Source organism: Ostrea edulis, chromosome 3, assembly GCF_947568905.1.
Source record: "Ostrea edulis chromosome 3, xbOstEdul1.1, whole genome shotgun sequence".
Classification (NCBI taxonomy): Eukaryota; Metazoa; Mollusca; class Bivalvia; order Ostreida; family Ostreidae; genus Ostrea; species Ostrea edulis.
In genome coordinates, this window is record NC_079166.1 from 6,771,033 (window position 1) to 6,789,147 (window position 18,115).

An 18,115-nucleotide genomic window follows, 5' to 3' on the forward strand; every position below is an offset into this window, starting at 1 on the left:
GCTGTACTTACTTGCTTTCCTCGTGATGCGCCTGCTGTACATACTTGCTTTCCTCGTGATGCGCCTGTCGTACTTACTTGCTTTCCTCGTGATGCGCCTGCTGTACATACTTGCTTTCCCCGTAATGCGCCTGCCGTACTTACTTGCTTTCCTCGTGATGCGCCTGCCATACTTACTTGCTTTCCTCGTGATGCGCCTGTCGTACTGTGTCATTAGGGATGTACATCATTGTAGTATCTTCTATCTTGTACACAACATGGGGGCCAATCAGGGAAACTTTACGTCGCTTGGTGATCAAAATGACATAATACCCCTCCAGGAACCTCACAAATCCTTCAATAGGAAAATATGTCATAAGTTAATATACATAATATAAAAATACAGAATAAAAATAAAATGATAATAATATAAAAAATAATAACCCTCCGGGAACCTCACAAATCCTTCAATAGGAAAATATAATGTCATAAGTTAATATACATAATATAAGAATACATAATAAAAATAAAATAATTTTAAAAAATTAAAATAATGAAATACATAATAAAAATACATAATGACTTGTACTCATATCAGATAAGCATTAAAACATTAGTATCATGGATTTTTTTGTTTTTGTTTGCTGTTTTCTGCCACACTCAACAATTTTTCGTGGCACCCAGTTTTTAATGGTGGAAGAGAGAACCCAGATACAATGTACCTGGGAAGAGACCACCGACCTTCTGAAAGTAAAGTGGGAAACTTTCTCACTTACCAACGCGAGCGGGATTGGAACCCGCACCGACCAGAGGTAAGAGGCCGTGTGATTTTGAGCGCGATGCTCTAACCACTCGGCCACGGAAGCCCCTAGTATCATGGATTGCAATTCTGAATATAAATGACGGCATATTTAGTTAATTACTGTACTTAAATGTGAACACCGTCATTCTTGTGAGACTAACAGGAAGTAAAAAATACTAATGTCAGATCAGACGGCAACAGGTAGAGCACCACAAATTTTGACACACCTGTATGCAGGGTGCTTGTGGTCATAGCAGTGAGAGTTTTTATCATACCAGCACCTACCATGACAGTGCTGTTTGAAGGTCCTATCCTAAAGACCAATGACTCTCACTTTAAATGCCATGTAAACTTGATTTGGGTCAGATTTACCTGCTATACCAAAAGCTGACACCGTTTTGATGAGGGCCGAGTCTGTCTTTTTGCTCTCTTTAGTTGTGTTACCAGATTTTATCATGGTCAAGAGATTCCTCACTTCCATTTTATTGTATTCAACCTAAAAAACAAAAAACAAAATATAACACATATCAAACAATAGCCAGGATAGAACAAAATCAAAATGCAAAATCAGTGCTACTCCCTAGGACTACTCCCTCATAAATTTTAATATATATTCTCTACTCCCTCATAAATATTCATATATATTTTTAACCAATCAAAATACTTGATACTCAGAATGTTCCAAGAATCGTGAGATCTGTGATGTATATGTTATTAGCAGATATGTCATAATAGATCTGAAAAACAAAGATGATGGCATGAGGGAGGTTAGGTATTCCCATCGAAAACAACACTACAGTCAATTATCTACAATAAATCAAGCCTTAGCATCAAAGCAGTGATTAAGAGAAAAATCTACTCGAAACTTATCTCAGTGAACAGAATTAAATAAGTGTGAAGGATTTGGCCAGTGTAAAAATAATGTCTGATTAATCTCTTTAGATTGTTTCAGTATAATAAAAGTTACAGAATGGGTGATTCGAGAAAGAGCATTTTTATGGCCCCCCTCCACAAAAAAATTATTTCCCTTGGCTGTATCATCTAATCTGTTGGATAACTTTCAATAATGGAACAGTAACAGAACTGGGACACACGATTCATCCATCAGTTTAATAAATTCTGAATCACATGTTACTTTACATGACAGAAATACCAATTACGTCTTTAATAATACACATTTACCTTGTCATCGTGGATGGCCAGTTCCTTTGGTTCTGTTCGATCAATTTTCAAAACTCGAAATCGGCTCTCTGTTGAGTTGGATCCCACAATGTAAAACCTCTGTAATCAAATACAGAGAGATATATACATAATGTAGAAATTCAGGTGCATACATGCACATGAGATAATCATTTTATACAAATATATATATATATATCACTAATAGTACGACAGTTCATTAAATCATACGTTATATAATGTAAGAACTAATTCTGAAATTGGTCTCGATAGAAAATTGATACAATACGACTAACTCATTTCACACCCTATAGAGTCTCCGTCATTCTATTTATTCTCCGACAACCCTCTGAATCAGCTATTTTTAAGCAGGCAATGCAAAACCATGTGATAAAAATAACCAATCAATGATCTACTTTTAAGAAACAAATTACCCAAATTGTTACCCTCAAATTGTCTCAATTTGGAGAATTTAGTTTCTGAATTTAAAAAAAAAACCAAGATTTGTTGACCACCCCCGGACTTTAGATGAAAGTCCTACCAGGGGCAAAAGAACCTGGGTTGGGTCTCTTCAAAGGAAGACAATTTAAGAATAAAGAAAAATGTAGTAGTTAGGGCTATATGGACCATCAACATCGGCTTAGAGGCTCAGTAGTAAGACCACCTGACTAGTAATGCAGAGGTCTCGAGTTTGATTCCCTGTCCAGCCCAAAATGTTCACCTTTCCTATATATATATATATATATATATATATATATATATACATGTATTACACGTGCACTTGGTGACAGACCAGGCCTTGGAAACTAATGCCGTCAAGGGTTGAAGACATTTAAAGAGGAAAGAATGCAGTAGTCCGCTGGGTTTGATCACCGGTGGCCAGATAGCTCAGTTGGTAGCTCATGTGACAAGGGATTCAGGGGGACCGGGTTCGAATCCTGGTCTGGTCCATTGTATTTTCTCCCTTATGGTTACAAACAGAACCCACTTCCAGTCCAATACATTGGACGACGTTACGCTCCCACCCTCGGGCTAGAGGTACAAATACGTACCTAGCATTTCATATACTCTACTATATCATGTATGTGTAACCAAGAGGTCTACTTAGTATCGTCGACTGCCCTATTTCGGTCACTAACCAGAATCGGTGACCTTTTTTTTTTTTTTTTTTTTTTATACATGTGCGCGTTGTCATTTCCAGGTGTTGATTACGTAATGAATTTTGTCGTAGCGTTTGCAAACATACACAGAGCACATCTTCAATTTTTTCCCCAAAATGAATTACTAGAAGGAGAGTATGCAAAAAATCAACATGAGCACCCCAAAAATAAGCCCATTTACTTATTACTTTTTCAAGCAAACCTTCAAATTAATATAAAATATACCAAAAGTCTAGAATTCTACACTATGTTATTTTATTAACTGACGTTTAGCTGCACATTCCTCCTGTATATACGTTTTTACAGTAACAAACTTTTGGCAAACCTATATCAACAATGGTCACCGAAATAGGTGACGTCACCATTTTACGAGCACAAAGTGACATGTTTTTTGGGCTTGGGGCAATTTATGGAGAGGAGTCTCTGTGCTTCATAACTTTACTATCCCCAAACTGACACTCTTTATGTAAAGGATATAAGCCAAAAACTGTCCATTCTGTGAGAGAAAGAACTCATCGAGGCCCGTAGGGCCGAGATCAGTTCTTTCTCTCACAGAATGGACAGTTTGAGGCTTATATCCTACTTAAAACATTACATCTTTTGTTCTAAGAATGGACAGTCTCAGGTAAACCCATTGACAATGATAATTATGAATAAAGCTATTTTGAATAGTCTGACAATATAACCAGTCTTGTGTAGAAATCTGTTTCTTTTGTTCACTTATTGGACAGTGTCAGGTGAGTAGTCTTCTACTGCAGGTTTTATATTCACTCACTCTATAGTACTGAGCCATATCAACATGTCTTCCTCTGATGGGGAGAGCATTTTCATTGCACAGTCAAAATTTAAGGATTTTAGTGAAAGTATTGCAAATATTCTGGATATGGAGGGTGAAAAAGTTATGAAGCCAATTTTGAAATTATTGATGAAAGCGAAAAGAATAATTCAGAATTAGGATATGCTAATAAAGAAAACATAAAAAAGCGTTATGAAGAAGTTTTGGAATGTGCCTCTGAATCCAGCGAAATTCAAATACAGTATGGAAATATGTCTTTCAAATTTAAGTTTTGATGCGATATAGTAATGGCCAATGGAATTAAAAAATTGTGAATCTTACGAGTTGAAGCAGAGAATTCTACTAAAGGGAAATATCATTTTAAAGTGTTTTAGTGATTTTTCCGATATCTGTGTTGATTCTTACTTGTAGGGAATTTAAAATTAAATTTGTATCTCTTTGACAAATGTATTGTCTTTCTCTTATTTTAAGCCTACCAGTAGATGTCTAATAAGTTATTGGGTTTACCTGTAGGTGTCCAATAAGCTGACAATTACTGTCCATTATTTTTAAGAACGAACATTATCTGTCCATTCTTAAAAATAATGGACAGCAATTGTCAACTTATTGGACACCTACAGGTAACCTTTTCACTACAAGTGGACTTTCTTCTATATAAAAGCTTAAAAAGACAAAGGATTGCGTAACAAAAATGTTTTAATTTAGAGTAATGTAACTCAACACCCTCATCCGGTACAAATAGGTGTGCTGGAATTTGGTTCAATCTGTTTGTTCTACTTTAGTTGCCACACATCTGTCAAAGCCCCTTCATCCCCATAGGTTGGAGGAAAATTTTCCTGTCACAAGCATCAAGAATGAGGTCAAATTTATGACCTGCAATGTCAGATAATCACTTTAACACTGTGTACGGCATGGCCTTGGCAAAGGCATTTCCTAATCTTGTGTTTCTATTAGAGTAGCTGAGGATTTTTTGATGAATTATAGATTGATATAACCTATCAATATTATTGATGAATTGACAGGAGTAATTCTAGTATTCTATTGGGTAGCACATGAGACTGTAGATTAAAATGGAAAGGTTTAAGCCTCTCTCCACAGCAGTATAAGGGGGGCTAAGACATTACATGAATTTTTTTTCAATTTATCTTATTTGTTTGGCTAGTTATGCTGCATAATTATCATGGCCATAATTCAAGTACAATTAGTCTATGCAAATAGTCATATTACGTTAAAATTAATACTATATATTAATCATTTCTTTTTAGGTAAAATCTGTCAGGGTCTTTCAAATCACCACAATTTTTGCCTTCAGGATTCCCACCTAGAACAACTGCCTGTATAAATCTGCCTAATCACCACACTGGTCCTGGTTATGCCACTGATTATGTAATATACGCACTCAGTTATTAAATTTCAAACAAAAGGTACTGGTTAAGAGTTGCAAAATCATGGTCAGTTTCTTCCTTCAATGAGTAATGCATGTTCTTTTCTTTTATTTGTAAGCATTTCTATCAAAGTCCTGTGTTGTGGTTTGTAAATGTTTATTTTATACATGATAAACATGAATTTTATTCATTATGACTCCACTCCATCACTCCATAAAAATTACCCCAAGCCTGTTGTTTGTTACGAAAATATATTCAATTAACGTACCAATGGATTTGGAATTTGTGGATGAAAGTAAAGGAATTTAATTACTTTAAAGGTAGGTGTATTGTTTATTTATTTAATCCAAGTGATTAATGAGAAAATCACAGTTTATCACTAAGGTCACCGAAACTGGTCAGTCGACGATACATTTCAACAGGTTGGGAACACTTCCCCTATAGCGAGATATCCTCGCTAAAACGCGATTATCCCTCTTTAGCAAGAGAGTAAACATTACCATAAACAAGTGTTTTGTCGTCTATGGCAAATCCAGTGCAACACTGAATAGGTGCGACACTGAGCCGACACACACTCAACATGATGCGAATTGTTTCTTTGAAATTGACAACATAATCAAGAAATTGCATATCAAAGTTGCTGCATAAGCAGTCTGAAATCCAATACACACTGAACGTGAGTGTTTTTGTTTTGATCATCATCATAATATATTTGCAGAAGTATCAGATATTTTAGCACTTTTTCTTCTTTTCACGTGAAACACAGAGAGATGTACTCCACGGGTGATTTTCTCAGTTGTACGGGATATATTTTCTCTCGCTGCAGAGGGATAATCGCGTCTTAGCGAGAATATCTCGCTAATGGGGAAGTGTTCCCAACCTGTTCAATGGCTCGCTGTCAAACCCTGATTAAAGAGGTTGTTGATCACCTATGCTGACACTGTTATCTTGTCAGCGGATTTACGTAATAGATTGTGTACTTACTGCCTTAGTTTCATATAAAATAACTTTTTGTATACACGAAATAATAGGTTGTTCCATTTTCTAAGATTCGAGATTCGGAAGACTTTCCTCCCTACTGGCCTTAGATGTCAAAATACTTCTGAATCCCGAACCCGACATGATAAAGGAAGCAAGCGATAATATTTTTACTTTACTCACGAAGACGAAACAAATTTATGTTTTTGTAATGCTATTGTTTTCCTAAAATATTTCCCTATATGTGTATACTTTAAGACTCCCCCCAAAAGCTCTATTGTCAAATGATGTCAGTTGCTGTCGTTGTTCTAATCAAAGTACTGAAAGTACTGAGAGGCGTTATTGTGCTTTGGATATACATACATGTTATAATAGTACAACATGATTTACAATAATTTGCTGCAGTTGCCAAGTAAAATAAGAATAAAACATTGGAACATAGATCTTTAGAACGACCATAGAATTTTCGAAATGCTGACTTTAAATAAATTAAGGAGACTGTTGAAACCCCTGTAACATCAACTGGTTTATTGGTAGTCTGTCTCGAGTTAAAACTGATCATACACAGAACATGCTCTTGTGTTTTGGGTCAGTTGAGAGACATAAACAACATGTGCAGGTGGTATAGCAGGGGTGGATCCAGGAATTGTGGTTATGGGGGCGCCACTTTATGGGGCGCCTTGGACGAAGTCCTGATGGGGGCCTAGGGGGCTAAGCCCCCGGAAACTCCTGGAGTTTACAGATTTTATAGGGCTTGAAATATACCTCCTATTCATTTTAGTCATTTGTACTATATTCTATCAATTTTGATAAGGTGAAATTAATAAAATGACACAAATTTTAAGGGGTTTTGGAAAAAATTAAGTTCTCCCAATAAAGTAATTCAAGAAATCAAAAGATTTTGTTATTTATTTCTCCGGGAGTGGAAGAAATTATTGCTTCTTTTACGTTTAGTACATTTTTTCTAAACAAGATACCACGATTTACCTTAAATTTGAAAATTTTAGGGGGGCACCGGCTGCACCCCCCTCCTCCCTTAAATCCGCCACTGAATAGGAATATTGCTAGATATAAATATGAGAAAATGACGATGGATAAGCTGAAGCAATTCCGTTTGTCATAAAGCGGAGTCTTTAGCTTGCCGAAAACATCTACAGTCAAATGTTCAATGGAGTATACAAGTATGAAAGGATCTTATATATTGTAAATGAACAATTCATGTTGTTGTTCGATCTAGTTCAATCGATAAGAATGACTTAATGGGGCTGTCAAGTTTATGAAATGACCGCATTTTGCAGTGATATACATTTGCTCAAGTTTTGTTGAAATAAATTATAAACTCGTTTTGATATGCTAAAACACACCATTTTATAAAATAACGTATAAGAAGAATTATGCTTAGTGTTTTCTCAATGTTGCCACACGATACCATTCAAAACAAACATCCGTTTAAAGGAACATCAACTATATATATAGTGAAATAACATTATCAGCAGAAAGGAAAAGGTTACAAAGCAATATTCTAAGTGTATATCTCAATAATCTCATGAATGTTCTCAAATGATTCCAAAAGATTCTTGTGATAAAATGTCCGAAGTATATGTGTCAGCATATCATCTCAATCAAATCTCAGTGTCTTTGTCGACAACAATGTTCTCAACTATGAACAACGTACGGTTTTAACCAAAATCTGCCCTGTCAGGAAAATTCACCAAAATACTAAATCTGGTACCTGTATTTGAGAATGTGTAATTTATGAATATGACCATTGTTATCCTTTATCTACCATAGCAGCTGTAATATATTCAACGGAAAACTCTATATCAAACTCTATATCAAACTGACGACGTCACCAACTTTGACGTTTTCCCCAAGGGATGTTCCGAATAGAAAAATGAAATCTGTATCACACACAGAAGTATTAATTTTTCATAAATTCGAAATGGTTTTTGTACTGATTTGACTGGGTTTCCGGGTAGCGCAGAGGTAACGCTCTCGCTTCTCACCGCCGAGACCCGAGTTCGATTCCCGTAATCTTAAAAATGTTCTAAATTGACTGCTGCCCGATCCCATTAAAAAAAATATAGTTTAAATTAAAATAAATTCTAAACCATCTGGTAAATCACCATAGCATCTAATCTCATGAAATTCAATGTTCTCAAATGATTCGAAAAGTATTCTCATTCGTCTAATGAAATCTCAGAACATCGCCTCAGTCTAATATAACTGTATAATCTCGATATGTCTCACATTTTAAAGATTACTGTGAAATACCCAGAAGTTTGGAGTCAACGTCACCTGCAGGAAAATTTCACCAAATTGTTTTTGACTGACTATCGTCCAATCAGAACCTAGTAGGCGGAGTCAATACATCAGCGCTGTCGTGTGAATAAAGTAGTTGTAGCAAATGTCGCAGTCGGGATTATGTCGGGATTTCAGCTGTTGATCAACAAAGCTAAATACAATCATTTGTTATTTATTCATTAGTTCAATCCTTGCTGTATATTGAATATCCATTTATTTTTTTTTTTTTAAATTAGAATGCGCTTACCAAAGTTGAGGGGGAAAAACATGGATTATAAATGAAAATAGCCATTATATGTTTAGCAACTCTTTGCGACTCTTCTCATTTGCTGGTGATAACATATATTAATAACAAATACCCTAGCAAGTTTTGAAGAGTGATTACAGCAGTTTTTCAAAAGATCAAATAAAGGGGTATATAGCTGACTTACTTTACGATGCGGTCAACAATACAACGCATTTTCAATTCATTTCAATATTTTAAAATAGGGGTGTCCGGGTCGCGCAGATGTAGCGCTCTCGCTTCTCACCGCTGTGACTCGAGTTCGATCCCCGTGATCAGCAGTGGCTGTATGTGATAGGGTATGGCGGTCGCCCGCTCGGACACGTGGGTTTCCTCCGGCTGCTCCGCGGTTTCCTCCCACATAAATGACGCCCTAGCGCAAACATCAGTGCATCAAAGGACACCATTGGAAATAAGCTTTCGAGCTTTCATGGGTTATCCTTGATATTTATGTATGTAACATTTATTTATTTCCAGTCGATCGGTTTGTCGCGCTGGGCCCAGTTGCTCAAAACCTTGGTTAAGCTTAAACAGTGGTTAAATTTACTATCCACTGGGTCCCAGTTGCTCAAAACCTTGGTTAAGCTTAACCAAGGTTTTGAGCAACCCAGTCCTTGTCGCCATCGTCGCTAGCCACGATCACTGACTCCGGTAGTGCCTACCCTATCTCATTTGACGTAGTGTAAACGGAAGCAATAGGCGTGGCTTGTGATGATGGCTGGTCGCACGCTGCTCAACGCTAGGATTGTCGCGGAGGATCAACGGAATGCGACTACGACAATCTTGATGTAAACTCTATTTCAAACCCACAGCTGTCATCTGACTGTGCAAGTCAATCGCCCTCTCTTACAAGTACTGGTAAATATTTGAGTATACTATGCCTTAATGTACGTGGTTTAAAACTTAAACTTCACTGCCCATAATTTCTAGACTTCATAGAAAAATACAAAATAATCTGTTTAGTCGAATTGAAAACTGATGATGCAGATATTTTAAACTTGTTACACAAAGCATAGACACGAGTTATCACGCTTTAAAATCCGGAGGGATTGTGGTATACTGTAAAAAAAAAAAAAAAAAAAAAAAAAAAAAAAGATATCAACATTTTAGATTCAGATTTGCCTAATGTATTTTGGTTATTTCTTTCATTTGGTCACTCAAACAATAGAAATGTCAGAAAACTCTTACTTGGTGTAACATGTATTCCACCAGAAAACTCTAAATATGTTTCACCTACTGTGTTTGATGAAATTGAATTTGATATTAACCGACTCTCCGATGATCATGATCTAGTAGCACTTATTGGTGACTTTAATAGTCGAACAGCAGATAAATGTGATGATTTAGAGGATGTATTATGTTGTCCTGAAAATGACTTGAAAATAAACGATTTTTCAAATGTAAATATGTACAGAGTGTCAATGGACAAGGACACACATAATTTTGGCAAGAAACTACTTGATTTAAGTAAACATTTGAATTTAAACATTATGAATGGTCGAGTCGGAAGTGACCATCTTGTAGAACATAGTACTTGTAAAAACACAAGTGTAGTAGATTATTGTATTGGAAATTTCATATTTTTCAATTTTAGATAATTTTGCTGTTCTTTGAAACCCTTTTTATCAATTTTATCCGATGTTCATAACCCTATATCTGTTTGTTTGAAAATGTATTGTAAGTACTCCTAATCATAATACATAACGAAGAAACAGACAATGATACAAATACTGATTTGTCTAATAAATGGAGGGATGAGAAAGCAAGCTTATTTAGGAGGGGGGGGGGGGATAATGAACAGATTGATTATGTAAATGAATTAGGTTCTATGTTTGATGGAATACACGTATCTGACGTAACCAGTGGTTTTATTGATAATACTGTTCATAAACTACTAGTATGTACTCTTATTTAAGACTTTGCTAAGGATACGATGTCAGAGAAAATAGAAAAAGAAAGGTTAACAAAACAAACCGTGGCTTACTCGTGAATGATTAAATGCAAGGCTTTGTTACAGAAAAGCCAAAAGATTGCATAGAATTTATGGAAACAAAGTTTTTAAAATAAACCTTTTTGAGAAAGAAAGAGAATATATAAGAAGACTTTGAAAAAGCTGTAAACAGACACACGTTTAATACTCAAAAAAAAAAAAAGGTTGAGTGAATTGAAAAAAATCATGTCCAAAAGAATACTGGAAAATATCCAATGGTAGAAAAACTCAGAAAACTGTTGATAAAACTAGCATAGATGGACTTTTTAACTTTTCTAAAGATTTGAATGAGGAAGATGAATCAGTTGTACCAGATTTTTTGTTTTGTTAAATGCATTACAAACACTGACGCTAGGATCAGAGTATACAGAAATAGAATTAACTTTTATGTAATTCGTCAAAAGCAATTAATTATTTCATCTTTAAAATTAACCAAATTTTGAAGTTTTTTGTAGATGAACTTCCTAGAAATAAAAGAAATACTATATAGATTTAGAGCATAAAATTTTATACATGTATTACATATACCTGTTGAGACAGCACGATGGTCAAACATTCCAAGAAATGAAAGAGTATGTACTTTATGTGATAATAATGATTTGGCTGATGAGTTTCATTATTTATTTAACTGTACTGATGAAACTACATTGTATTAAAAAATGAAGATTGGAAAACTTAGATAGATATTATACAAATAGACCAGATAGATATAAATTTAAACAGCTTCTTAATTGTAAAAATATTATTGTACTTAAAAGATTATGCAAATTTTTAATGGTTATAAGGGAGAGGGCATGATCTCCATGTTAACTGCATTCTATGTACAATATTGTATCATATATTACGCATTACTTCTCTACAATACACATGTTGTATGTATTTGAAATAATTGATTATTTTAGATAATTTTGTTGTTGTTGCTAAGCGATTTGGTTCCGCGGGTCGTAAGTTCAACACTGGGTAAGGGCGGAAGTAATATACATGTATAACATTGTGAACTTTTCTGTGCTTTATATCAAATATTTCTTCACATAGGACAGTCACAATCTACTAGTTCCTCTCCCAATATATATTTCGTTTTTCTTATACGACGTGCATCTCTTTGAAATTTGGAATAAAATCCTCTAGGCCCATACAGTGCAGTTCGTTTTGTTTTTAGGTAAGGTTAAACTTGCAAACAAAACGGCACGTTTCTACTAGACAAATACTTAATTTCCGTTTCTTTCCGGCGGACAATTCACTCCCCATTCTGTAAGAACGCCTTGGGGCACAATAAAGCAATAGGCAATGTTTGCTTGGGTAATTAAACCATAGTGCACTTACACTTTCTCATTCAATTCATATTTGAGCAACTTTATAAATAATGCAAATATTTAGTGGCCTTCCTGGGAAAATCAAATCTTAATCTAAGGGTTTTTTCTTTCTTTGTTTTCATGTGTAAATAGATTTGTTACGTTCGTCTCATGTACAATATACAACACAGGTGGAAATCAACATGGCACAGGTGAGTCGTAATCCCTCTCTCTCTCTCTCTCTCTCTCTCTCTCTCTCTCTCTCTCTCTGTGTGTGTGTGTGTGTGTGTGTCCCCGCTCTCTCTCTCCAGATCAATCAGCTATCATTTTGTTATCATTTGGGGGAGGGGGAGGGGGTGTCAACGTCATGAATTAATAAATTACTGAATTGATGATAGTGTTTAAAACAGGACATCTAAATGAATTGTACCTTAATTAAGTGAAGATATATTCAATCTGTATACGGGGAAATATTCGCCCCCGTTTTAATTTCGTCCTTTCGCACTCGTTGTCACTGGGCGAATTTAAAACGGGGCGAAACTGTCGGTAAGTGTAGAAAGGCGAAAATAACACGGGGCGAAAATAACCCTGTACAGTGTATAAAGCACAGTGAATTTCACTACCGGGCCCGGGGTTGATCTGATCAATGAGTGGCGGAGGCGGGGACCAGGCTAAGCGCTAGACCGGTCGACCATCTCTAAAAAATAAAATAAAACCAAAGTACTGAAAGCACTGAAAACCGCTAAGCTGACTTTATAAATCATGTCTGTACTGTTAATGAGGAGAAACAACAGGAGAGGAAGTTCATGCATTATTTTTTGGGTTTTTTTTCACAACTAAATACAGTTAATATATTTTTTATAAGGAAACTACAGATCATATGGATGGGAAATAATGTCCTGAAACTGTTGAAATAGAACCTGACGTTGGTAAACACAATTATAGTGATTATAATAATTTTGGCCCAGCCTGTCCCGGGCACCAAACCCCTACCCCTGGGATAATGAAATTTACAATCTTGGTAAAGGGTTACCTGCTCCTTTTAAATGTCTATTTAGGCCATGCCAATTTGTAATCTAGTTCGTCGGATTCGCCGCTTCTATTTGTAATAAATGTAAATAATAATATTATCAAAAATAATATCCGCCCGCGTGTTAAAAAATATCCGTAAAATATTTTCGATTTTTTACAAGCGCACAAACGACCTTGGTGTGTGCGTTGACAAATGACAGAAGCACGGGCTCTCGAGAAATTCCCCAACAGTGTAATACGGTTAAGTTATTCATGATGTCTATCTTGATATGTACGATACTTCATAACACTGGATTGGACATTGTTCCTTATGCTGCAATCGAACTGGAAGCCGATGAAACTCTTAAAGTGCTATTCGATGCCACTATTTAGAGAACATCGACAGCGTACGATTGATTGATTGATTGATTATATATTGTCTAAAGTCTCTCTTGAGAATATTTCACTCACATGAAGACGTTACCATTGCCCGGTGAAGGGTTGCAAATTTTAGGCCTATGCTCAACGCTTATGGCAGGGAGGGATCTTTATCGTGCCACACCTGCTGTGACACGGATCTCAGTTTTTGCAGTCCTATCTGAAGGACCGCCCCATTTATTCGCCTCTTGGAACAAGCAAGAGGTACTGAGGACCATTTTAAACGGGACTGACAGTTAATTACAAATTCACAATAGGTTTGGTGATGTCCTATCAAAATTCAAGAAAATGCTCAAAGCGATGCAATGGAGATTTCAAAACTGGACATGTCCCTAGCAATATACATATCTCTGAATCGAAAGTTTGTAGAAATGAAACTTAAACACTGTTAAATAAAATTCTTCAAAAAGACCTCTTGAGTTAATGTTGCAAAGTACATGTATTAGGTATAAAGAAAATAAGTCTTTGAAACCTGAATTACTTATTTATTGTAAACAAGTTGAAACATATTAAGTTTATGTGGTAAACAAATGATAACTGGTGATTTTAAATCTTTATTTTTAAGCGCTCGCTTTTTAAAATCACACTTAATTCAATTAAAAATATTTATATTTCTTGTATTCGCTCGCCTTATAATTTTTATCTCCAAAATTAAAAATAATATTTGTAAAATAATTTCGCCCTCTCGCCTCACTTTTTAATTTGAAAATCCGAAGAACTATTTTACAAATTGGTGTGGCCTTAATCTTAAGTTTTGGTATCAGTAGCATTAAAGAAGATGCTATTGAAACGTTCTACTAAGTTTGGTCCCACTCTGCAATTGGAACCTCTATCCTGAAGATCATGAAATTTACAAATTTGGTAAAGGCCTTCCTTCTCTACATGACTATGCAATTGATTTTTCAAGCAAATGTAACGTTGTACATGTAGAAAAGAAGAGTTTTTAAATTTGGTGAAGTTTTGAGTGTTTGAAAATTTGAGAAGATTTCAATGGTAGTTATCGGAAGGTATATACATGTAGTGTTGAATTGTAAATGCACGACGGATACTGACCAAATGCAGAGGAAATGATTGGAAACTTACAAACCTATCATTCACAACTACATATCTAATAAATAAATAACTACAGTGTGTCCTAGTTTATTAGTGCTTGGAACATTTTTAGAATACAATTAATATGAAATTAATCTATAGTTTGATACTTGTCAAGCAAGGAAGAGAAAAAAAAAAACAACAACAAAAAACAAAACAACTGAACACACAAGAATAAATTACACATACCTAGTACATGTAACAAGTGCCACAAGTCTTCATGTCAAAACACACCAACATAATAAAGAAGGAATCCGAAACACTTTACACCATTTTCCAGAAATCATTTTGATGTACACAAGTATGCATCTTTGTCACTTGTACTATAGAGTTTAGTGAATAATTACCGGTAGCAATTAAAACATGAAAGTAGACTGAATTTCTTGCAATTAATAATGAATTGATTTCAACTCAAGATAAGGTTGCCATGAATGTCAATACAAACAAACCAGGAAGTTATTCAAAAAGGAGAAGATAACGAACAGTGATCAATCTCATAACTCCTATATGCAATACAAAATAGATAGTTGGGCACACCAGAGGTGGGATCAGGTGCCTAGGAGGAGTAAGCATCCCCTGTTGACCGGTCACACCCGCCATGAGCCCTGAGCCCTATATAAGGTGTACAGTTCATTTTATAAATGCAAGGGGATATACCAACAACATCCAAAAACATACTATACTGTAAAACTCAACAACAACAACAACAAAAAGGTCTACTTAGAAGGGCATGGACACAATTTGAGCCGAAAATTTAAAAATTTTATTTTTCCATTTTGTTGTTGTTTACAATGCTTAACTGAAGCATTTCTAACGATCAACTGAATTTGGAGTATCAGTTGTTGCGTTACAAGTGAGATAAAGTACTCACAATTCCTTGTTATGTAAACAAGACTCGTGCCATGTTTTTGTTAACATGTAGATCGCTTAATAGAAAATAATGTGTTTAAAAGAAAATGAGATGTGCCAAACATTATAAACTATTTCATTGTATTCAGAATTAACTTGTAAATTGAAAACAAAAAATCTGCTTTAAACGAAACTTTTACATGCATATTTAGCTTATGTAAGCAAAAACATGACACGAGCCTTGTACACGTAACAAAGAATTGTGAGCGCTGTATATCCCATTCACCTCAACAATTGACATTCACAATTTTTGCTTTCAATGACGATGGGATGCTCTCTACGCTTGAGAATAGTTCAGTGGGACGCAGTCATTTGACGTAAATTTATTTCTCTTTTTAAAGGCAAACAAAGACGTGAAACATTTATGGCACGGTATTGTAGTGACAAGGCCACTCTGAACTGGATACGTGACTGTCATTTGATTTATCTTCTGAATTTCATACCCGGTATGCATGAAAAATGGGCGAGTGAACATCGCGATTTAAAACCAAATAAATCTAGTTAAACGAGGTGAAATAATATATGATATGTCGTATAGCCTCATAAATATATACGTACGTTCGATAATTTAATGTTCAGTCCTTTTACAATGTGAACAAAATTTGTAGAAAGTCGAACAAGGCAGCTTTATGAATTGTGCGATCTGGGTAAAGTTGGGAGTTTATTGTTCTACTATGTGACGTTTTGGCGCCATTTACTTTGTATTTTTGATAAAAACAGATGTCCTCCAATAATTTTGATATGTCGAACGTCATCCTCTACATTTTTTCTTGATTTTACTAAATCATACTTATATGTCAGTGCACTTTGTTCTTTGGAAGAAATATTGTATCAAAAATTGTAGAAATCTAATTGTTTTCATTTTCTATTCAAGGAACCCTCCCCATTGCAACCTGTATCCGGTATAGTAAATGTAGATGGCCGTGATTCCTTCTTTAAGACGGCTATGCGGATAGAACTTGAGGCTGCGGAGGACACACTCTATCGACCCTCTACTGCTGGAAATCTAGAAGAATCCACTACTGCAGAGGGTCGCGAAGAAAATCTCAACATGTCACCGGCACCAAAGTCCGCTCTACCATTACTTAAAGGAAGTCCACTTCTTCGAGTCAGAAGTTCTTCGCCAAGAACGGTTTCTCCAGAACGTCTGAATTCACCCTTTTTCCAACGGGCAAGGTCAGGCATGCGCAGAGAAAAAGTAGAATCCGCAATGGGCATAAGTAAAGTGTTCAACATGAACAGGATAGCTAAGGCTCTCGTTGTTAATCATAAAACACGACTTCAGAGATTAGAAGAGGCTGGAAATATTACAAGTAATGCCCCATTAAAGAAATTTGATCCCGATTCCGTTAAGCCTCATCTATTCAAAGTACTCCAAGACAACCTCAGAAACGTCCAATATGATCCCATATTGTGCTGTCACTTGTCTCAATCACTCAGCGAAGAAACGCGAAATGTTGTCAAGGCGTTGAAGTTTCCAAGGTATAAATTTGTTTCCTTGGTTACTATTGGACAGTCACAAAACTCGACTCTATCAATGAGCAGTAGGTCGGTATGGGACTGTACTACGGATAACCACGTCTGTGCAGAATATAGAAACCAGTCATTGTATGCAGTTGCTCTCGTTTTCGCTACGTTCATGGATTGAAATATTACACGCATACATAGATACAATCTGTTTAGTGATTATTACACGCATACATAGATACAATCTGTTTAGTGATTATTACACTTGTATATATCTCAGTGGCAGATTTAGACATTTTTGAACAGGGAAAAGGTGGGAGTATGGGGGTTGCCTTGAAGCTCCCCAGTGGGTCCAGCGCAAAGTCTTGATGGTGGCCACTTGGTGAAGCCGTCTGAAACTATCGAGTTCTGGCAAACAAGACGTACTGTAGTACAGCTGTGTGTGTATATACATGTAGTTCAGTGTTTTGGACATATTTCTATAAAACAATGGATTCTATTTGTGATAATCTCTAGCATTGATTACTACACATTACCCTATTGCGGGTCTAAACTTTGCCGATTTTCTGGCTCAGAGGTATAGCTAATAATTTTAACGGAATAAATTTTGGCAGACAAGTAAGCGTTATCTCTCTTGCAAATACTGAAGCCGCATTGGGGTGCAAATTTGGCGAGTGAAATTTTGGAAGAAAGCTATCAAACCGCTGAAATAAGTCAAATTTATCACATCGCCGAAAAAATCCGCTATACGGTATCTAAATAAAAAGGGGGACGTGCCCTGCGCTGGATCCGCCACTGTATCTTGATTGCTTGTACAAAATGAAGGTAATAAAATTGTCCTAATGAGTAACACACCGAAACCTTGTCTATGAGAAAGTCCTGTATTTACATTTATTAATGGACTGTAGCGCTATTTACTAACGGTCTGTCGGGCTAGCTTAGAGCATGCATGGTTATGACGATTGCATTGCAACCGTGAGGAAAGAGGTATCGGATTCGATTCTCGACTTTGGCGCCGCATCCAACTTGTGATTATGCCAGCCTGGACTAC

The 18,115-nt window shown here is 35.9% G+C and overlaps 2 protein-coding genes across 5 annotated transcripts in view; one reads left to right on the top strand and one right to left on the bottom strand.

The window, feature by feature from the left end:
* The window catches only part of LOC125673082 (polyphosphoinositide phosphatase-like), a 38,028-nt gene extending 31,623 nt beyond the window's left edge, over window positions 1-6,405 (bottom strand). For all 4 annotated transcript variants that reach the window (XM_056159842.1, XM_056159840.1, XM_056159841.1 and 1 more), the window contains exons 1-4: window positions 6,285-6,405; window positions 1,963-2,061; window positions 1,153-1,276; window positions 177-333 (exon numbers count right to left, since the gene is read on the bottom strand). In XM_056159842.1, coding sequence (XP_056015817.1) covers window positions 177-333; window positions 1,153-1,276; window positions 1,963-2,061; window positions 6,285-6,341 — 437 coding nt within the window. In that variant the 5' untranslated portion in view covers window positions 6,342-6,405. The remainder of the gene's footprint in view (window positions 1-176; window positions 334-1,152; window positions 1,277-1,962; window positions 2,062-6,284) is intronic.
* Window positions 6,406-12,350: 5,945 nt separating this feature from the next.
* On the top strand, window positions 12,351-17,396 carry LOC125676761 (dynein light chain Tctex-type protein 2-like). Its single transcript, XM_048914586.2, has 2 exons — window positions 12,351-12,359; window positions 16,472-17,396. Exons 1-2 carry the CDS (start codon window positions 12,351-12,353, stop codon window positions 17,243-17,245), a joined length of 783 nt encoding a protein of 260 aa, XP_048770543.1. The 3' UTR covers window positions 17,246-17,396.
* The last annotated feature ends 719 nt before the right edge of the window (window positions 17,397-18,115 follow it).